This window comes from Mus caroli, unplaced genomic scaffold (assembly GCF_978045245.1).
Source record: "Mus caroli unplaced genomic scaffold, Mus_caroli_1 scaffold_5, whole genome shotgun sequence".
Classification (NCBI taxonomy): domain Eukaryota; kingdom Metazoa; phylum Chordata; class Mammalia; order Rodentia; family Muridae; genus Mus; species Mus caroli.
Window position 1 is genome coordinate 91,698,255 of NW_028227260.1, and position 22,399 is coordinate 91,720,653.

The 22,399-nt window shown below is 41.9% G+C and overlaps 2 protein-coding genes and 1 pseudogene across 2 annotated transcripts in view; 1 reads left to right on the top strand and 2 right to left on the bottom strand.

The window, feature by feature from the left end:
• Nucleotides 1–18,759, top strand: part of Prkx (protein kinase cAMP-dependent X-linked catalytic subunit) — a 35,935-nt gene extending 17,176 nt beyond the window's left edge. Inside the window, exons 4-9 of the mRNA XM_021152939.3 lie at nt 7,597–7,716; nt 9,453–9,548; nt 15,369–15,426; nt 16,119–16,196; nt 16,515–16,663; nt 16,876–18,759. Coding sequence (XP_021008598.1) covers nt 7,597–7,716; nt 9,453–9,548; nt 15,369–15,426; nt 16,119–16,196; nt 16,515–16,640 — 478 coding nt within the window. The 3' untranslated portion in view covers nt 16,641–16,663; nt 16,876–18,759. The remainder of the gene's footprint in view (nt 1–7,596; nt 7,717–9,452; nt 9,549–15,368; nt 15,427–16,118; nt 16,197–16,514; nt 16,664–16,875) is intronic.
• On the bottom strand, nt 2,828–3,509 carry LOC110286539 (N-alpha-acetyltransferase 11-like). The gene has a single exon (XM_021152940.2). The coding sequence runs from the start codon at nt 3,488–3,490 to the stop codon at nt 2,828–2,830; it is 663 nt and encodes a 220-aa protein (XP_021008599.1). The 5' UTR covers nt 3,491–3,509.
• LOC110286538 (thioredoxin-like protein 4A pseudogene) lies at nt 3,599–3,944 on the bottom strand (annotated as a pseudogene).
• Nucleotides 18,760–22,399: the final 3,640 nt, after the last annotated feature.

Here is a 22,399-nt window from a genome sequence, read left to right on the forward strand (position 1 = left end):
TTGAGCCCCACTTAAAGCATTCCAGTGCTTTCCAAATACAAAGTCCCCAAATCCACATTCTTCCAAACGAAGGCATGGTCAGACCTATCACAGTAATAGGCCAGTCCCTGATACCAACTTCTGTCTTATTACTGCTATAAACAGGCCAAGGCAACTCTTATAAAGACAACATTTAATTGGGGCTGGCTTACACATTCAGAGGTTCAGTACATTATCAAGGTGGAAGCATGACAGCATCTAGGCAGGCATGGTGCAGGCAGAGCTGAAAGTTCTACATCTTCATCTGAAGGCTGCTAGAAGACTGGCTTTCGGACATCCAGGATGAGGATCTCAAAGCCTATGCCCACAGTGACACACCTACTCAAACAAGGGCACAAATACTCCAGCATTTCCACTCCCTGAGCCAAGCATATACAGACCATCACATTTAAAAAAAAAAAAAAAAAAAAAAAAAAAAACTTGAGCCCCACTGCTACTGACATACTTTCTCCTGTGAGGCTCCACTTTACCTAAAGCTTATCCAGAACCTTCCCAAACAGAGCTGCCTGCTGGACCAAGTGTTAAAATACCTGAGCCTGTGGGGGACAGTCCACACCTAGTGCACAGCTATGGGAGTGGAGAGGCCCCTCCAGATTGTGAGCAGAAGAGAAAATTGTTCTGTCATCAAGATGGTTGAATTTGTTCCAGAAAATTCCAATATTGTGTGTGTGAATGTTTTCATAATTGCATATAGATAGATAGAGAGAGATAGATTACTTGTACCGTCATATAATTTATATACATTTCTATATAACTATATTATATATATTTGTATATTTTACACACAGTAATATGCTCAGGGATACTATAGCTGGATCACATGGCAGTTCAATTTTTTTTAGTGTTGTATTTTTTCCCATAAGATACATTTATTTTATGTCTCTGTGGTGTGCCTATATGCATGTCATACCCACAGAGGCCATAAGAGGGCATCAGATACCCTAGACCTGGAGTTACAGGTGAATGTGTGCAGTCATATGGGTACTAGGTGTTGAACCCAGGTTCTCTGCAACGGCAGCCAGCCATCTTAAAGCTAACATGCCTCTCCAGCCTCTATCTTAGAGTTTTCTATTTATAGAACTCAGTCCTTAGGGTCCTTTGCCCAGGGCTCCTTCCCCTATTCATAGCTATGGGAGTTCTTTGCTGATAATGAGAAGATGGTGTCATGTTCCTGTTAACCCATAGCCAGGGTAGGGGAGAGAAGACTCAATATTGAGGGAATCAGATACTTTCCAGCCTCAAAGGGTGTCCATGCTGTGGACAGATTCTCTATGGTCCCAGTATTGCTGTGGTGTGCTAAGTACCCTTAACCAGCCAGCCAGCCACTGGTGCATTTTGTTTTAAAAAAAAAAGGGGGGGGGGGATGAAAGGTATAGAAACAAGCCAGAACTAGAAAGTTCCACAGCCTGAGGCATGCAGGCCTCCAGCCTGGGGCAGATACAAAAAGACTCAGCTTTCAGTGGGATAAGCAGAGCTGCCTCTGGTACAGTTACCTGTGACCTCATCAGCTCATTAGCTCTATCTGCCCTGATCTTGTTCTAACTGAGACAGGCTACAAGGATCAAAATCTGAGTTATTGAGCCCAGAGGCAAATGGAATGTTGGGAGCCTGTGATGGACTGACTTCTAGTTGATTTCCATTATGGAGAGAGAGAGGAGGCAGAGGGTGTATGTGCAGCCCAGGCTGTCCTAGCACTCACTAGGGAGCCAAGGATGACCTTGAACTGATCCCTCCTATCTGGACCTCTGACGTGCTAGTATGACAAGTAAGCATCTCCACATCTTGTTTATGCTGGGGGTGGGATCTGGGCTCAGTGCCTGCAAGGCAAGCACTCTGCCCATTGAGCTACAAGCACTCTGTTCCTGGACCTACCCTATAGTTCTATCCCTTCCGAGTTGGATCAGTTCTTTACAGGTTCTGGACCCGAATCCCCTTCTATCTGTTCCCTGTGCTGTACTGCTCAGAAGCTCTTGAGTTTTGAGCCCTCATCTCTGTTAGTTCCTTCCTGAGCCCTAGAGTCCTTATTAGAAAGTCTTCCTGATATGTCCGTCTGTGGGTCTCAGGGTTGGAGCAAAATGGATGGAACTGAGCAATGGATAAATTCAAGGAAACATGCAGGCTTGAAGATGTCTTAATAGAATCAGTTATTTCTTCTTTCTCTTCCAATTCATATCTTTGCCCCTTTTCTTTTTTTTTTTTTTTCTTTTTATGTTTTTATTTTTTCAGGTTAGAGAATGCAATTTAATTTCTGCGTGTTCTTTCCTTAGAGCTACAAATTCTGCTTGCATATTAGTCTAATACCTATCACCTTCTCCCACAGGAAAGGGACCACTCTTCTTCAAAAAGAGGGAGGGCGGGGCAGGGCAGTTTCCACAGAAAGCAAGGGCGGGTACTTGATGATTCTACTCCAAGAAGAAAAAAAAAAAAACCCAGATAAATAATGCAAAGGCCAGAAGCTGGGGATCTTGAGTTGTCCGCACTTCCTGTTTGGCATTCCAAGCGGAAACCTGCAGGATACACAGTTAGAACAGTACTGAGCAGAATCTGACAGCAGCGTGGAGAAGCCAAGAAAGGGGCTGCACAGCAGTCCTCAGGCGGGCTTCCTTGACTCCCGCACAGCAGGTTCTGTGTCTAGGTGTGCCTCCATGATCACACAGGTTATGCAGAAGGTTGCTGCTAAAGCTTTGAAAGGAGAGCCTTTCAGGTCCCATTCAGGGACCACAGAGCAAGGTTCCCGAGAACAATGTGGCTAAAATACAAGGACCTGCAGTGCTCAGGCAGGCAGGCTCTAGGAGGTGGACCCCAAGGTCTGCATGATGTCTTGGACATCAGTGCTGTCTTTGCTGTCACTACCACTGTCACCTCCAGCCAGGTTCTCCTGCTGACTGGCCTCTTCAGGACCAGGAAGTGTGCTACCCTGATTCTCCTTGGAGCCCAGAACCACATATCTGCCTTTCTTCAGCACCAGCTGCCGTCTCAGCTCATCGGCCATCTGCGAGAGATCTCGCTTCATAGCATACGCGTCTTCCCCATCTGCATAGTACTTGGGCTCCACCTCGCTAACCTGGAAGTTCAGGGTGTTGGAATACAGGTGCAGAGCCGCCCGGTTGCTCTTCCTGACATGCAGGGATACATACTTAGCGCTGAAGTTCTCAATCATGGCCCTGGAAGCCTGGTCCATGAGCTTCTGGGCCAGGCCGAGGCGCCGGTGGGAGCGTTTCACAGCCAGCGAGGTGATATGTCCGTGAGGGACATCATCAGGATCCTCCTCCATCTTGGCCAGGACATAGCCCACAATCTTCCCATCCTCGTCCTCAGCAATGTAGGAGAGCTGGGGCCAAGTGAGGCCATGATAGAAGTAGTACTTCATCTGGTAGTTCTCGGGCAGGCACAGCAGGTTGCAGTGCAGCGTGTTCATCAGGTCATCTGGCCGAGCCCGGCAGATGTTCATATTGGCGGCAGACAGGCCTGTCAGACTCCACACAATCAGAGAGGATGCCTCAGAGCACAAGTGACACCAGCACCATTTGCGTGCCATCACACATGTGTGGTGGTCAGGGAATAAACAAGGGAACTGGTTCTTTCCTTGACTCTGATGTGGATTCTGTGGCAATGCCTCCATCTGCTGAGCTGTCTCACCAGCCACAATGATTCTTTCAGAACACACCATCACATTTCATCCTTTAAAACAGCTGGGATATCCAAACAGGACTCATACAAGATGAGGAAGATCTCCCACTATCTTCCATTTCTTTTCGGCGATGCTGTACAGAACCTCATCCATCTTCATGCAAGTGGGGTCCCAGTCGTGTCCGAAACGAATGACGACCACGCGGTCCTCCTCCGAAAGGATGGCCTGGTCTACCTGCCAGCCATTGTGCAGATGCGGAAGCATGTACGACATCTTGAGCATGCCTACGCGGCCAGACGCCGCGAGCTACCCCGGCAGCCCCTGCCCCACGGGGCCACACCAGACGACCTCTAACCTCGTGTTGCCCCTTTTCTTTTTAATTGCCCAATCTTGCCATACAGCCCAGGCACCCCCAGATGTCATTATCCCTTTGCCTGAGTCTTCTGCATAGTTGGATTGCCAGTGGGAGCCCCAGACTGAGCACAGAATTTTCCTTTTTAAAACATTGCTTTATTATTTTATGTGTGTGACTCTTGTCTGCATGTCTAATATGTCTGTATGTCTGTGTAACACATGCATTCCTGGTGCCCCCCAGAGGTCACAAAAGGCCATCAGGTCCTCCTGAAACTGGAGTCAGAGGTGGTTTTATCACCACTATGTGGATGCTTAGAATCAAACTCAGGTTCCCATAAGAACAAGTGCTCTTATTCACTGAGCCATCTCTTGATCCCACTTTAAAAAATAATTACATTTATTTATTTTGAATGGGGGAGAGTACAGTTCAGAGGTCAACTTTCAGAAGTCAGTGTTCTGTTACCATGAGGGTCCCAGGGATTAAACTTGGGTTGTCAAGCTTGACAGAATTGTTTGACCTGCTGAGAATCTCTGCTTCAAGCATGCTAGGCCTCTCTCAACTTTACCATGGTCCTAGCTTCAGGATATTTTGATCATATGTAAACATCTCTCCTCATTTGTGCCTCATGACCCTGTGGTATGCCTCTCTGGATCTTCCTAGCCTACATACTTTACACACACAGCATCATTACAATATTTTTTATTTTTTGTTCCAGCTTATGTAATAGCATTGTCTATCTATGAGGTACCACTGTCAGACTTACTGTCATTTTCATGGCTGAATGATAATTCCTTTTTATAGTTGGACCACATGGTGTTTATTAGCCTTATATAACTTAATTTACTTTTTATTTGAATCTTTCTTTTGAAGAAAGAAACAATCACTTTTTTCCTATTTTATCTTTAAAAGAAACAAATCAACTTTTCATTTTGTATACTCTGCAGCTTGCAGATGTCAGCAGCTGCTTGCCACACCAATTGGCTCTTTTAAATATAAATTAAAGCAGGACAAGGTAGCACTTGCCTTTGATCCCAGATAGCATTCAGTGGGCAGAAGAAGGTGGATCTCTGTAAGTTTGAGGCTAGCCTGGTCTACAAGACAGCCAAGGCTACACAGAGAAACCCTGTCTCAAAAAAAAAAAAAAATAGAGCTTTTTTTGTTCTTTCAAATGGGTTCTTTCTTTAAAATTATTCTTTTCTCCTGTGAGGACACAGTAGAAATCTGAAGCTATAGTTTTGTGGTAGAGCAGTTTACCGAGGATAGAGCTTCATGGTAAACCAGTTAGGTAACGTATAAGGCCCAGGGTTCCATCCCCAGGACTGTAGGATCTGGTGGTGGAAGAGTAGGATGTAGTCTCCATCCCAGCAGGGAGAGATGGGGAGAATTTTTTTAAAAAGAAACAAAAATCCTAGATTTGTCCAAACATCCTACTGTCCTTCATCTTTCTTGCCTCTGGGTGGCACCAAAAGCTAAACTCAACCTCCAACCCCTGCCAACTGTCCTAATTTCTTTTGACAAAAATGTTTCTTGATGAGGGATTGGAGAGAGAAATTCTCAACATTCTGGAAATTTTTCTCTCCAGAAAGGAGCTTGTTGCCACACAAGCAGGAAGACAGTGGGCTTATAGGGAAGTGCTGGCACAGCAGAGTTGATGAGGAAAGGGGTCATTTTATTTTTTATTTCTTTGATTTTTGACACAAGCCCCTGATCCCTCTTGGGAGGCAGAAGCAGGTGGATCTCTGTGAGTTTGAGGCCAGTTTGAGATCTATAGAGCAAGTTGCAGGACAGCATAACTACATAGAGAGACCTTGTCTCAAAATATACAAAAACTCTGAAGTCCTGATCCTCATGCCTCTACCTCCATGCTATGTTGGAAACTGAACCCAGAGTCTACTGAACACCAGCCATGCTGGTACCAACCATGCTGTACCAACTGAGTTACACCCCTAGCCCCTATCACTAATGTTAAAAATTATTAATACTGCATATTGATTTACCCACCCATGATGGTTTGTATATTCTTGGACCAGGGAGTGGCACCTTTTGGAGGCATGACATTGTTGGAATTGGTGTGACCTGGTTGGAGTAGGTGTGTCACTGTGGGTGTGAGCATAAGATCCTCACCCTAGGAAAGAGAGGCCCATTAGTCTTGCAAACTTTATATGCCTCAGTACAGGGGAACGCCAGGGCCAAGAAGTGGGAGTGGGTGAGTAGGGGAGTGGGGGGTGGACTATGGGGGACTTTTGGGATAGCATTGGAAATGTAAATGAAGAAAATACCTAATAAAAATAAATAAATTAATTAATTAAATAAATAAAAGCAAAAAAAAAATCCTCACCCTAGTTGCCTGGAAGTCAGTCTTCCACTAGCAGCCTTTGAATGAAGCCATAGAACTCTCAGCTCCTCCTGCACCATGCCTGCCTGGATGCTGCCATGTTCCCACCTTGATGTAATGGACTGAACCTCTGAATCTGTAAGCCACACCCAATTAACTGTTGTTTTTTATAAGATTTGCCTTGGTCATGGTGTCTGTTCACAGCAGTAAAGCCCTAACTAATACACCACCTCTCACCTTCTCCTTCCCTAGTATTTTTTCTACTATGTTCAGTTTTGTTTACTTTTTAAGTGTTTTTATTTTAAGTTGTGTGTCTCTGTGTGTATGTGTATGCCAGTGCAGTACTAGCTGAGGACAAGAAATGATCATGGGATCATCTATTAACTAAATTAAATTGAAGCTAGTGCTTGTAAGTAAAGAACATTCAGCAAGGAACTTGCCATTACAGGGTCAGTTTATATGATAAATATAGATGGAGCAACTAGGGGTGATGGTCTATGCATATAATCAAAGGAGTGGGCAAGTTTGAGGCCAGCCAGGCCTAAAAACAAGGAAAAGAGTATAGAATCAGGAGTGTTATTGTATATATGCTGAGTGTTTGGACACATGGTACAAGTATAGGAGTCATAGCATGAACAAAAGCATTTTGTACTTTGTTCTTTCCTACCTCTCACCCGCCCCAGACAGGATTTTTCTGGGTACCCCTGGCTGTCCTGGAACTCACTCTGTAGACCAGGCTGGCCTCAAACTCAGAGATCCACCTGTCTCTGCCTCCTGAGTGCTGGGATTAAAGGCATGTATCACCACCACTCAGCTTCTTCTACCTCTTCTGTAGATCTATCTTAGACTTGTACAATAATCTACCAGCTAAGCCATGATCATGTACCTAGGCCCATAGGCCAATCTGATGTGGGAAGTCCTCCACTGAGACCCTTCCCAGGAAATTCTGGATTATGTCCGCTGACAAGCTCACAGCACAGCTTCGTGTGCCTGGGGAATGGGTCTACCCATGGTGACTATGACTTGTGCCTCTTTCAAATCATGGAATCTTATACACATCATTGATGCTTAGAAAGTTTTAGATTTGGGAACATTTTGTTTTAGTTAGAAGTGTTGAACCTATAAGGCCATATGTTAATTTTTTTGCACAGTGGCCACATTTGTAGTGTGGTCTTTATCGCTGTATCTTTTAGCACCTTCCAAGTTTCATGGGTTCATGCTTTTGTCACCCCACAGGACATGGACTCTCTGTGGGACACCGGAATATCTCGCCCCAGAAGTCATTCAAAGCAAAGGTCATGGAAGGGCTGTGGACTGGTGGGCACTGGGCATTCTTATATTCGAGATGCTGTCTGGGTGAGTGACCCTTCTGACAGACATGGCTGCATACACAGCGTCTCCTTCACACCCTATGAAGAACCTTAGCATCCCCTTTTTCCTAAGTCTGCAGATACATGGCATATGGATGCACTCACATAATGTACTGTCAAGATTGAAGGGTGATTGGGTGTTTAGTTTACTTAAACAAGACTTTAAAATTTCATAGACATCCATAGTTCCTTATGTATAACATCCATCTTCTTTATGTGATGGACATCCCAGGCTAATCAGTACCCAAGGTGAACAAATGACACTAATCAGAAACAGCTTTGTAAGTAGTGATGGAAGAGCAGATGAGGAAGGCAAGTTCAGTTGTTTTATTCACCCTAATTTCCCTCTCTTGGCAATGCACAAGATACAGGAGTGATGGGCTCTGTCTCTGTCTCCCAGTTGATGGGAAGATTGGTTGTTCCTAATCGTCACTAGTAGCTGTGGAGGCAATTATACACCTGATAAAAATTGTGTAAACATTGAAAGTAAGTTGCTCAAGATCTAGGTGTAGCCGAGGGAATTATAGGCCAACACCATGGGAGAGTTATTCCTCTGGGGAGGTGACAGTTTTCCCAGCCCCAGGGGCTTTTCTCTGGTACTGAGATAAAGGAAGATTTATCCTTTGGTAGATCAACCCAGGTAGAAAAAAAAGCTTGAAGGAGGATTTTACTAAAATAGTGTGAGATCTGTCAAGAGAAAGAAAGCATCTCCTTACCCACCCACCAGTCATCTATCTACCCACTCATCTATCCACAGGTCTATTCACCTGCCTAAGACATTAATCCACCCACCCATCCATACATCTATCCACTCTTTCAGCTCCTGGAGGTGCCAGGTGTGCTTGGCTTTTGTAACCCCATCACCCCCATCTCTGCAGGGCTTCTGTGAGTCTGCATCTCTTTTTTTATCTGTCATGAGGTCACTGTCATTGCATTTAAGGTCATCTGCAGCCAGGGTGTGCTCATGTCAAGATCTGTCACTCATTCTCTAGGCAGAGACCCTATATGCAAATGATGTCACAGTCATGTGTTCTGAAAAATGTGCACATATTGTGTGTGTTTGTAATCCATGAAGCTTATTTTCTTAAAAATTTACAAATATAAAACTACATTTATTTCTATACACATAATTTATAATATAGAACATAATTTATAATATGTAGATATAGATATATATAATCTATGGAGTCTAGTATATACCTGATACAATTGTATAATCATACACACACACACACATATACATATATATATATATATATATATATATATATATATATATACATACATACACACAAGAGAATGATTTAGAATCAACAAAAAATGATTTTTTCACATTGAAGTGATTGTGAAGAGCCTGAGGTCCCAGTGTCTTTGAAGAGCGCATCTCCAGCAATCTAACTTCTTCCCACTAAACCTAGCTTCTTGAAGGTTTATAATGATCACTTCTACCCCCTGCTGGGAAGGAAGCTATCAACTGAAGCTCTTTGGGAGCCATCAGGACCCTCCATGCTGTCCCTCTCCTCCTGTGGCTATACTATATCTCCTGAGATCATCTGTTTCCCATCTGTCTTCAGATGGCCATGTTACCAGGTATCAAGCAGTGGATCCATTTGACAGAAAAAAATCTTTTGCATCCATTAAGAAAAAATAATAGTTGACACAAAATAGATATAATTCTGTATTTAACTCTCTACTAAATATCCATGCTTCTCTCTGTGACAGGTTTCCCCCATTTTTCGATGACAACCCGTTTGGGATTTACCAGAAAATCCTTGCATGCAAAATAGATTTCCCCAGACAATTGGATTTCACCTCTAAGTAAGTGCAGTCCCGGCCCGGTTTCCTGCCCTGCCCCCATGTCTACTTTCAAAATTGTGTGAAATCACACTGCAAGCACACACTCCTGGCAAACTGGATCAGTGCAGTTCTGTCAGTCATTTGTTTCCACCAGAAAAGAAAAACGTTTCAGTTATTCTCATTTTACTGAAATTTAATATTCAAGAGACCTGCTACATATCTCATTTCTTTTGAGATGGGCAGTGTTGAAATTAATGCAGATTTGGGACAAGTTGTGTACGCGATCAGTTTGTCCATCCATCCATCCTTCCCTCTATCCAACTATCTGGTTTTTTTTTTCATTTATTAGTTATTAACTAATTTATTTAAACAGGGTCTCAATTTATAGCCCTAGCTAGCCTGGCTAGCCTTGAACTCATAGATATCAGACCCCTGAGTGCTGAGATAAAAGATATGCACCACCATCCACAGCTTCTTTATTAACTTTTTAACTTGTTTAAATTTTTAACTTTTCTTTGAACTGTTAAGAAGGGCTTAGTGGAAAAGTTAGTTTATTAGAAGTACGACCTTGAAGGAGACAATGGACCCTAGGCTCTTCTTCATGATCATTTCCATGTGTAAATGTAGTATTTTTTTAATTAATTTTTTGAGATAGTTCCACACATATGGTGTGTTTTAATGGCATTGGTTTATTTACTGAGCTAGGAGAATCTTCGTGAATGAATCTCTGTGGCACCACAAAAGTTAACTTTAATTCATTTTTTCTTTTTACTGAAATTGTACATATCATAAAGAATTCCTTTTTATTATTCATTTTACTTGTTTACATTTCAAATGTTATCCCCCTTCCTGGTCTCCCCTCCATGAATCTTTCACCCCTCCCCCTCCCCTTTGCCTCTAAGAAAGTGCTCCCCCTACCCACTCCTGCCTCACCCCTCTAGCAGCCGCCTTCTCTGGGTCATCAAGCCTCCACAGAACCAAGGGCTGCCCCTCCCACTGATGCCAGATGAGGCAATCCTCTGCTACATATGTAGTGGGAACCATGGACCAACCCATGTATACTCTCTGGTTGGTAGTTTAGTCCCTGGGAGCTCTGGGTGGTCCAGTTAGTTGACGTTGATCTTCCTGTGGGGTTGCAATCCCCTTCACCTTTTTCAGCCCTTCCCCTAACTCTTCCATTGGGGACCCCGGGTTCAATCCAATGGCTGGCTATGAGTATCTCCATCTCTTGTAGTCAGGCTCTGGCAGTACCTCTCAGAGGATGGCCATACCAGGCTCCTGTCTGCAAGCACATCTTGGCATCAGCAATAGTGTCAGGGTTTGGTGTCTGCAGATGAAATGGATCACATGGTAGGACAGTCTCTGGATGGCCTTTCCTTCAACCTCTGCTCCATTTTTTGTTGCTGTATTTCCTTTAGACAGGGAGAATTTTGGGTAAAAATTTTTAGATGGGTGGATAGCCCCATCCCTCCAAAGGAGGCCATGCCTATCTACTGGAGGTAGTCTCTTCAGGTTCTGTTTCCCTGCTGTTGTGTATTTCAGCTAATGCCATGCCCATTGGGTCCTGGGAGCCTCTTGCATCCCTGGTGTCTTGGACTTTTGAGTGGTTCCCCAAGTTCCCCACCTACCATTGCTATTTATGTCTATTCATTCTCCTGGCCCTATGGAGTTCTCTCCTGTCTCTTCTCATACCTGGTCCTGTTCTTTTCTTTTTCCTCCCCTTCCTCTCTCCCACCCAGGTCTTTCCTTCCCTTTGCCTCCTGTGATTATTTTGTTCCCCCTTCTATGTGGGAGTGAAGCATCCACACGTTGGCCTTCCTTCCTGTTAAGGTTTTTTGGTCTATTTATTTATATTGGGGGTATTCTGAGCTTTTGGGCTAATATCCACTTAGCAGTGAGTACATACCATGTATATCCTTTTGGGTCTGGGTTACCTCACTCAGGAGTTTATTTGCCTACAAAGCTCATGAAGATATCACTCTGTAGAGCTCAGTAGTATTCCATTGTGTAAATGTACCACATTTTCTGTATCTATTCTTCAGTTGAGAGACATCTAGGTTATTTACAGCTTCTGGCTATTATAAATAAGGCTGCTATGAACATAGTGGAGCATGTATCCTTGTTATATGTTGGAGCATCTTTTGAGTATATGCCCAAGAGTGGTATAGCTGGGTCTTTAGGTAGATCTATTTCCAATTTTCTGAGGAACCACAGATTGATTTCCAAAGTGGTTGTACCAGCTTGCAATCCCACCAACAATGGAAGAGCGTTCCTCTTTCTCCACATCCTTGCTAGCATCTGCTATCACCTGAATTTTTGATCTTAGCCATTCTGACTGGTGTGAGGTGGAATCTCAGGGTTGTTTTGATTTGCATTTCTATGATGACTAAGGATGTTGAACATTTCTTTAGGTGCTTCTCAGCCATTCGGTATTCCTCAGTTGAAGATTCTCTCTTTATCTCTGTACCCCATTTTTTAAATTGGGTTATTTGGTTCTCTGGAGTCTAACTTCTTGAGTTCTTTTTATATATTGGATATTAGCCCTCTTTTGGATGTAGGGTTGGTAAAAATCTTTTCCAAATCGCTAGGTTGCTGTTTTATTCTGTTGTCCTTTGCCTTACAGAAGTTTTTCAGTTTCATGAGATTCCATTTTGTTAATTGTTGATCTTAGAGCCTGAGCCAGTGGTATTCTGTTCAGGAAAAATTTCTCTGTGTCAATGTATTCAAAGCTCTTTCCCACTTTCTCTTGTATTAGATTGAACATATCTGGTTTTATATGCAAGTCCTTGATCCATTTGGACTCAAACTTTGCACAAGGAGATAAAAATGGATCGTTTTGCATTCTTCTACATTCTTCTACAGACCACCAGTTGAACCAGCACCATTTGTTGAAAATGCTGGTTTTTTCACTGGGTGGTTTTAGCTCCTTTGTCAAAGATCAAGTAACCATAGGTATGTGGGTTCATTTTTGGGTCTTCAATTTTATTCCATTGATCTTCCTGCCTGACTCTGTACCAATACCATGCAGTTTTTATCACTATTGCTCTGTAGCACAGCTTGAGATCAGGGATGATGAGTCCCCTAGAAGTTCTTTTATTGTTGAGAATTGTTTTCGCTATCCTGAATTTTTGGTTACTCCAGAGGAAGTTGAGAATTGATTGCTCTTTCTATCTCTGTGAAGAATTGAGTTGGAATTTTTATGGGGATTGCATTGAATCCATAGATTGCTTTTGGTAAGATGACCATTTTTACTATATTAATTCTATCCATCCATGAGCATGGGAGATCTTTCCATCTCCTGACGTCTTCTTCGATTTCTTTCTTCAGAGACTTGAAGTTCTTGTCTTATAGGTCTTTTACTTGCTTGGTTAGTCAACATATTTTATATTATTTGTGACTATTGTGAAGGGTGTTTTCTTAATTTCTTTCTTAGCCCATTTACCCTTAGTGTAGAGGAAGGCCACTGATTTGTTTGACTTAATTTTATATCCAGCTACTTTACTGAAGTAGTTTATCAAGTGTATGAGTTCTCTGCTAGAATTTTTGGGGTTGCTTATGTATACTATCATATTGCCTGCAAATAGTGATATTTTGACTTCTTCCTTTCCAATTTGTATCGCTTTGACCTAATTTTGTTGTTTAATTGCTAGCTAGAACTTCAAGTACTATATTGCATAAATAGAGAGAGAGTGAGCAGCCTTGGCTTGACCCTGATTTTATTGAGATTGCTTCAAGTTTCTCTCCGTTTAGTTTTATGTTGGCTACTGGTTTGCTGTATATTGCTTTTAATGTGTTTAGGTATGTACCTTGAATTCCTGATCTTTCCAAGACTTTTAACATGAAGGGGAGTTGTATTTTATTGGAGGCTTTTTTCAGCATTTAATGAGATGATCATGTGGTTATTTTTTCATTTGAGTTTGTTTATATAGTGGATTATGTTAATGGATTTGCATATATTGAACATCCCTGCATCCCTGGGATGAAGCCTGCTTGATTGTGGTGAATGATGATTTTGATGTGTTCTTTGCAAGAATTTTATTGAGTATTTTTGTAATGATATTCATAAGCAAAATTGGTCTGAAGTTCTCTTTCTTTGTTGGGTCTTTGTGTTTCATAAGTATCAGTGTAACTGTAGCTTCATAGAACGAATTGGGTAGAGTACCTTCTGTTTCTATTTTGTGGAATCATTTGAGAAATATTGGTATTTGGTCTTCTTTGAAGGTCTGATAGAATTCTGCACTAAAACTATCTGGCCCAGGGCGGTTTTTTTTTTTTGGGGGGGGGGACTTTTAACGACTGCTTCTATTTCCTTAGGGGTTTGGGGACTGTTTAGACAGTTTATCTGGTCCTGATTTAACTTTTGTTCCTAGATCTGTCTAGAAAATCATTCATTTCATCTGGATTTTCCAGTAGGCTTTTGTAATAGGAACTGAAGATTTTCTGAATTTTTTCAGTTTCTGTTGTTATGTCTCCCTTTTCATTTCTGATGTAAGATGTTTAGAGGTCAACACACTGCTTCACAAACAATTACTCAGTATTCATGTTGACCATGCATTTCATGAAGATTATGGCAAAAATAGTGAAAAAGAAAAAAACACAGAACATATTTATATATTTAAAAAACATATAAATACCTTCAACTTTCTTTGATTTGAATGTGGTCAGATTTGAGCATTTTCTAACCAGAATGAGCCTTGGTTTCCAATTGTTTCTTTAGTTAGTTAGGCAGGAGGATCCCACATAGCCCAGAACTTCTGATCCCTTTTCCTCAAAGCAGGGTGACAAACAGACTTGTGCCCCCAGTGATGCAACAAATGAGATCCAGGGCTAGGTGAAGACTGTACTCACTGAGTATAAGAACTCAGCAAGCACTCTGCTCACTGAGCTAAGAACATTCTTTTCACTGAGCTACAGTCCCTGCTGGATATTATCATAGGCTCTATGGATTGCAGGATGTTTGGGTATATGAGTGCTCAGACATGTGTGTGTGTGCACACACACATACACACACACAGCCATAACCCATGGCATTCTGTCTCTACCCTGCTTTAACTTCTCTAAGTCTTTGATTTAATCCACCTTACCATCCTTTGCATTCTCTTGTCTTTTGTCCACAATAGAGACACAGGCGAATAACAGATATTTGGGAACTCATTCCACAGGTGTGTGCAGCCTGCAAACTCAGTTTCCCTGTACAGAACTGTGTAAATGAACACAGGTGTGGTCTTTAAAACAGCCTCCTCAGTTAGTTACACAGGAAGGAACAATACTGGAATGGATAAATGCTAAAGGGTTGCAGGCGAAACACACTGGCTTATAGCTCAGTGGGTGGAGTGCACATAACTCAGTGGAGAGAGTGCTTGAGGCAGAGTGGGCTGAGTACTTGTAGTTCAGTGGGTAGAGTGCCTGTGGCTCAGTATCTAGAATACATATAGCTTAGTGGGCAGAGTGCTTGTAACTCAGTGGGGAGAACGTTTATACCTCAGTTGGTAGAGAGTTTGTAACTCACTGTGTAGAGTGTTTATAGCTCACATGGCATAGTACTTAGTTCAGTGGGTAGAGTGCTGGTGGCCAAGTTGGCACTAACATGCCATTTCTTACCATGTAAATGGAATGCCAGTCTGCATCCATGGCATATAGGAAATAGAGGCTGGAAGTCAGGGGTTTAAGGTCATTGTTAGGGGTTGGAGCCCAAGGGTGCAAGCTGCCTACCTGCTCGCTCCCACAAATCCTGGTCTTTTTCCCACAATAGAGATACCATGTGGTGGTGTGGGTGGGATGAGCACCTCAGTTGATTCTGGCATTTTCTGGATCCAAGTGGAGTCTTCTCTGCTAACACAGGGACCTCATCAAGAAGCTGCTGGTGGTGGACAGGACCCGGCGCCTGGGCAACATGAAGGTGAGTCATGCTAGAGCATTCCAGTTTGCACACTGATGGTGATGTCATCCAGTAAGAGGATCCCAGACCATGCTCAATGGTAAATTAGTTTTTGGCTTGTTTGTTGCTGGTTTGTTTTTATTAATTCTGTGTATGTACTACTCAGGTTTATTACCTGCCACAGTGGGCTCAGATCCCCTGCAGCTGCAGTTACAGGAGACTGTCTACTTTTATATAGGTGCTGTGAACCTAACCTGGGTCCTCTGAAAGAGCAGCTATCTCTCTGGCCCCTACTTGCTGTTTTCCTGTAGCCCAGGCTACAATCAAAATCACTATGTTGTAGCTAAGGATAACCTTGAACTTGTGACCCACTCAACCTCCCACCTCCCAGGACTGGGATGACATACATATGCCTCCACTCATGGTTGACTTATTCTTTATTTTTGAGTATTTATTTATTTATAAGACAGGGTCTCAGTATATACTTCTGAGTGTCCTGGAAATCTCTTTTGTAGACTAGGCTGGCATCAAAGTTATAGCCAACCACCTGCTTCCTTCTCCAGAGTGCTAGAATTAAAGGCATGTGCCACCAAACCTGACCACTTAATTTATTTTTAAATTGCTTTATTGGAGATTTTAGACATAATACACATGCACACACACACACATTTTTTTCAAATGCTTTTTACTGAGTGTTTATGTTTCCTCTCAAGAATGGGGCAGAAGACATCAAGCGGCACCGGTGGTTCCGAGGTGTGGAATGGGAATCTGTGCCACAAAGAAAACTGAAGGTGGGAGTATTATACACCCTTGAATTAAATGAACAGCTTCATATATGGTCCTAACCACCCAGTGAGCTCCCACTACTGTGTCTCAGTCTTCCAAATTAATTTACTAGAGGTTTATTGTCATTTATTTTGCCCTTGATGTATGTGTATTGTTTCTGTGTTCATGCGCGCCATGTGACTTCAGTACTGGAGTACCTTCAGCCTCTCGTAAAATTTGTATTCCAAGTGACAGGCACTACATGTCCCCACTGGGCTACCCAGTGTCACCTCATTCACTTATTTTATTTCTTTGTTGCTTTGTTTATTTTGCATGACTCTCAGCCACCCATTGTGCCTAAATTATCGGGTGATGGTGACATCTCCAACTTTGAGACTTATCCAGAGAGTGAATTGGACAAGACACCTTCCGTATCTGACAAAGACCTGGAAACATTCAAAAATTTCTGAGGATGAGAACTCATATCTGCAAGGTAAAACTTTTTTTTCTGAATTTCTAAGTAGGGTGTCATGTAGCCAAAGATAGCTTTTAATTTACCATGTAGTTGAGAAAAAAATACATTCAGTGCAACTGAGAATGATGAATTAACCAGTCTGCAGGGTTTCTTACTATGTATGATTGTCAGGTAACTCAGTAGTAAATGTTGCTAATCTCTGAACCCTCCCGCTTCTTTTTCTTTGCCAGAAGTATGTGAAGACATCGATACCACACCATATCACACCACACCACAACATACCACACCAATGACAAGAATCTTTTTATTGTTGTACGTTTCCATTTCCTACTATGAAACTAGAAGGTTTGGTGTGTGTATCCCAGTTCCTGCAAGATCAATACAATCATCACCCTTGGAACCCAGCCTCATTTCAACAACTGGAAACCTGCCCAGTGAGAATTTGCAAAACCTGTTAAATTTTCGGTTTTGTCCTTCTTCATGAGTCTTGTGTTTGTGCTGTGAATTTTGTTTCTTTGTTTGTTTGTTTGTCTTTCTACTGAACTTTTTAAGTTTGAATTTGACCCATTTGGTTATGGCTGTCAGTGTATATATGCACAGAAATTGTGCAAACTGGAAATTTTGGCACTTTGTGCTTGTAACATGTTCATTTTTCAAAGCTTTCTGAAAAATCTGTCGCCCTACAGGCAAAAAAAAAAAAAAAGGGTGAGATATATGCTTTTTAAAAATGCCTCTCTATGCATTTTGCAATCATTTGTGTACATTGTTTATTTAGTTACTGTTTGTTTATTTAGTTCCTTTCTGGTAACTTTAAACTTGGAAGTCAGGAAGCCACATGCCCTGCAGACCCTTATTCAGATATAGCACAAATGTGTGGCTTTCCTCCAATCTTCCAGTGTAGATGTTTTCAGTAAAATATCCCTTCCTAAAGTTAAGCCAGAACTCTGCATACAGCACGGCACTGGGTGCAAAGATTGCCTTTGTATGATAATACAAATGTACCCACATTCCCACAAGGGAACTTTAAGGATCCACCCCTTAAGCCCCTCCCTCCTCTGTTGTAAATGGCATTTTCTTCTCACCATCTCAACTTTGTTCTCCCAGCCATGTCCGTCCATGAAAACTCAGGTTCCAGGCCGGGAACTTCTATGAAAGTTTGTACAGCGCTGTATTTTTGGTGAGCTTTCTCAGTGCTTTCCAATATGCAAACTAACTGGGTTATGTACCTCAAACAAACACACACATACAGGAGATAGAATGCAGGATTATAATCAAGTCCTGTCAGTAGATATTTGCTATTAAGTAGGAAATAACATGAAATTAGTATAGGAAACATTGCCTTAATTCTAAACACACATGGGGAGATCACACATGCGCACATGCACCCTCTGTGTGCTCCTAAAGCACCTTGCAATCTGACTCCAATCCTAAAAATCAAATTAAAAACCCTTAATCAGGCTGTAAATTACACTATGCGATGTCACTACAGTGACATCAGACATCATTTTAGGAATCATAATTTTTTATTTTAATATTTTTAATTCTGTGTGCACATGTGACTGCAGTACACACAGCCAACAAGTGCACCAGAGACCCTACAGCTGGACTTATAGGCAGTTCTGTGCCACCCTGCGGATTCTGGGAACCAACCCAACCTCGATCCTCTGCAGTCCATGTAGTTAACATGAAAGAAGGGGTGGTAAGGCAGCCATGAAAAAGGGCGAGGGAAATATGTCCTGTTCTTAACTCTGAGTCCAGGGAGAATTGTGCACCCAACACCTTCTCATGAAACAATGGAATAGTTAATAAATTTCAAATTTCTCTGGTGCTAGCTTGATTCGAACCAAATATAAAAGATAATCACTAGCCAATAATAATTTAAAAACAAATTTCTGGGCTGGAGAGATGGCTCAGCGGTTAAGAGCACTGACTGCTCTTCCGGAGGTCCTGACTTCAAATCCCAGCACCAACCTCGTGGCTCACAACCATCTGTAATGGGATCCAATGCCCTTTTCTGATGTGTCTGAAGACAGCTACAATGTACTTACATATAATAAATAAATATTAAAAAGCAAAAAAAAAAAAAGGAAATCCCCTCTTTAAAAAAAAACAAATCTCTATGCTCGTCAACTAAGACTGACTTTAATGTTTAGTACAGATAAAGTACTACGTGCTGTGGATTGGTGCTTGTCTCACTAAACTAGCTGTTACATGTTACACTGTAGAATGTGATTTGATGGCTAAATACTGTTCACAGGACCCTCTGGCTGTGCAAATATCCCAACAATGGACCAAAACATACCAATCACCACTGTGTTGCTAGGTGAACCCTAGTGAAAATTTAGCATTGTGTGGGTCTTGATGTTGAGGTGAAAATCACAGAAAAGGTCTCACTCCTGACTGTAGATTTGAAATATGTTGATTTCCTGGGATTTGTTTGTTTGTTTTTGTTATTGTTTTTGATGAAGCTCCGTAGGAAGCATTTGATGAACATTCAACACCTGTCATTCTTATTTGTCAGAACACTGTAAACCACCTGAAAATTATAATGCAAAGTCAAGGTTTATGTGTGAGTTGGTCTCCCCCATTAGGTTGTGTGTGTTCCCATCAGTTTAGGGGGAGGATCTGCTCCCCAACTGTTATATGTTACTATCAAATCTGCCTTTGAGTCTCACACCCTTGCATCTGGTCTCACAGTTATTTGGGAGAGGGAGGTTGCTCCAGTTGGTTATGTAGTAGACATCATGACATCATTATCTGTGTGACTTAGAGAAAGTGAGCAGGAGCCTCCCCAGTGCTCCTGGTCCTCACAGGTCAGACTAAAACCCCTTGTCACCTCCGTTCTTCTCAGAGTGTGGGGCTCATCACTTGACCTGCTATAACACAGGTCCCACGTGCACTGTGCAGGTGCACCTCCCTGCTGCCGAGCACCTGTCAGCTTGCCTGAAATGCAGAATGAAAAAGCCTGTTTCTTTTTCCTTTCTAATCCTGATGCATATTACAAAAAAAAAAAATCACTGTGATTTGTGTGTATATCTATCTATATCTCTCTATATATATTTGCCCCAGGAAAACTTTTTCTGCTGTCTAATTTATAAAATACTATTACTTGAGTCCAGGTTTGTTTAATAAAAGTTTGTATGTTTTAAGAAATCTGTTTCAGGTTGTTCCTTGACTTTTCCTGTAACACAGGGTAACACCATAAAACACAAGTCATTGACTATGGTTAATGACCTCAGTGATCCAGTCACCAAGAGTAGTTGGTGCCCTTTCTCAGAGGCAGAACTAGTGAAGCTGAAATGAAGTTGGGTTAATCAAGGAAATTGGTATGCACCCCTGTAACAGGTTGATGATTGTTTTGAGGAATATTAGCGCCCAGGATATTGGAAGTATTACAAACTTCAGACTTCATTAACCCGGGGGGGTTGGGGGTGGGGTGGTGCATAACCTAAGTCACAAGAGTGTGCCAGGTGGGATTTCTTTTCCGGTCCTCATACGTTTCTGTGCATCTCTTTATTTTTGTTTTACTTTTTTTCTAATGAATAATATCTTTATTTACATTACAAATGTTATCCTCTTTCCCAGTTCCCCTCCCCAGAAACCCCCTATCCCATCCCTCTACCCCCTGCTTCTATGAGGGTGTTCCCTCACCCACCCACCAACTCCTACCTCCCTGCCCTCGATTCCCCTACACTGGGGTATCAAGCCTTCACAGGACCAAGGGCCTCTACTCCCACTGATACCTAACAAGACCATCCTCTACTACATATGCGGCTTGGTTGGTGGTTTAGTCTCTGGGAGCTTTGGGGGATCTGGTTGGTTGATATTGTGTTCTTCCTATGGAGTTACAAACCCCTTCAGCTCCTTCAGTCCTTTCTCTAACTCCTCCATTGGGGACCCTGTGCTCAGTCCAATGGTTGGCTGTGAGCATCACCTCTGTATTTATCAGGCTCTGGCAGGGCCTCTCAGGAGATAGCTATATAAGGCTCCTGTCAGCATGCACTTCTTGGAATCCACAATAGTTTCTGCATTTGGTGACTGTATATGGGATGGATCCCCAGGTGGGGCAGTCTCTGGATGACCTTTCCTTCAGTCTCTGCTCCATACTTTGTCTCCATATTTGCTCCTGTGAGTACTTTGTTACTTCATCTAAGAAGGACCAAAGCACCCACACTTTGGTCTTCCTTCTTGAGCATCATGTGGTCTGTGAACTATATCTTGGGTATTCTGAGCTTTTGGGCTAATATCCACTTATCAGTGAGTACATACCATGGGTGTTCTTTTGTATCTTGGTTACCTCACTCAGGATATTTTCTAGTTCCATCCAGTTGCCTAAGAATTTCATGAAGTCATTGTTTTTAATAGCTGAGTAGTACTCCATTGTGTAAATGTACCACATTTTCTGTATCTATTCCTCTGTTGAAGGACATCTGGGTTCTTTCCAACTTCTGGCTATTATAAATAAGGCTGTTATGAACATAGTGGAGCATGTGTCCTTGTTATGTGTTGGAGAATCTTTGGGGTATGTGCTCAGGAATGGTTCTCTTAGTTTTAATCAATTGGTTTCTGCCCTGACTTTGATCATTTCCTGCTATCTGCTCCTCCTGTGTGTTTGCTTCTTTTTTCTAAAGTTGTCAGATGTACTTTTAATATGTTAGTATGAGAACTCTCCAATTTGTTTATGGAGGCATTTGGTGCTATAAACTTTCCTCTTAACCCTGTTTTTAGAGTGTCCCATAAGTTTGGGTATGTTGTGCCCTCATTTTCATTGAATTCTAGAAAGTTATTCATTCCTTTCTTTTCTCTGACCCCAGTGATCATTGTTGTTGTTCAGTTTCGATGAGTATGTGGACTTTCTGTTGTTTCTATTGTTGTTGTTGTTGAAGTTCAGATTTAATCCATGGTGATCTGATAGGATGGGATTATTTCAATCTTGTATCTGTTGAGACTTGTTTTGTCACAGACTATGTGGTCAGTTTCGGAGAAGGTTCAATGAGGTACTGAGAAGGTATATTCTTTTGTATTTGGGTGATAGATATATGTTAAGTCCATTTGAATCATAACCTCTGTTGCTTTTGTTATTTCTCTGTTTAGTTTCTGTCTCAATGACCTGTCAATTGGTAAGAGTGGGATGGTGAAGTCACCCACTATTAATGTGTGGGATTCATATGTGATTAATCTTTAGTAATGTATCTTTTACGAATGTGGGTGCCTTTGCATTTGAGGCATAGTTGTTCAGAACTGAGATGCCTTCTTGGTGGATTATTCCTTTAGTGAGTATGAAGTATTCTTCCTGGTCACTTCTGATTGCTTTTGGTTGAAAGTCTGTTTTATTAGATATTAAAATGGCTAGTCCTGCTTGTTTCTTAGGTGCATTTGCTTGAAAAACCTTTTTTCAGCCTTTATTCTGAGAAAATATCTATCTTTTTGCTGAGATATGTTTCTTGTGTACGGCAGAATGATGGATTCTATTTACACACCCATTCAGCTAGCCTGTGTCTTTTTACTGGGGAATTGAATCTATTGATGTTAAGAGATAATTAATGATCAATGATTGTTATAACTTTCTGTTATTTTGATGGTGGTAGTGGTAGTAGTGTGTGTGTGTGTGTGTGTATGTATGTGTTTCTCTTCTATTTTAATGGTGTGAATCTATTTATTTATTTATTTATTCATTGTATTTTCTTGAGTGTAGTTAGCCTCATTGGGTTTGACTTTTCCTTCTAGTATCCTCTGAAGGGTTGGGTTAGTGGA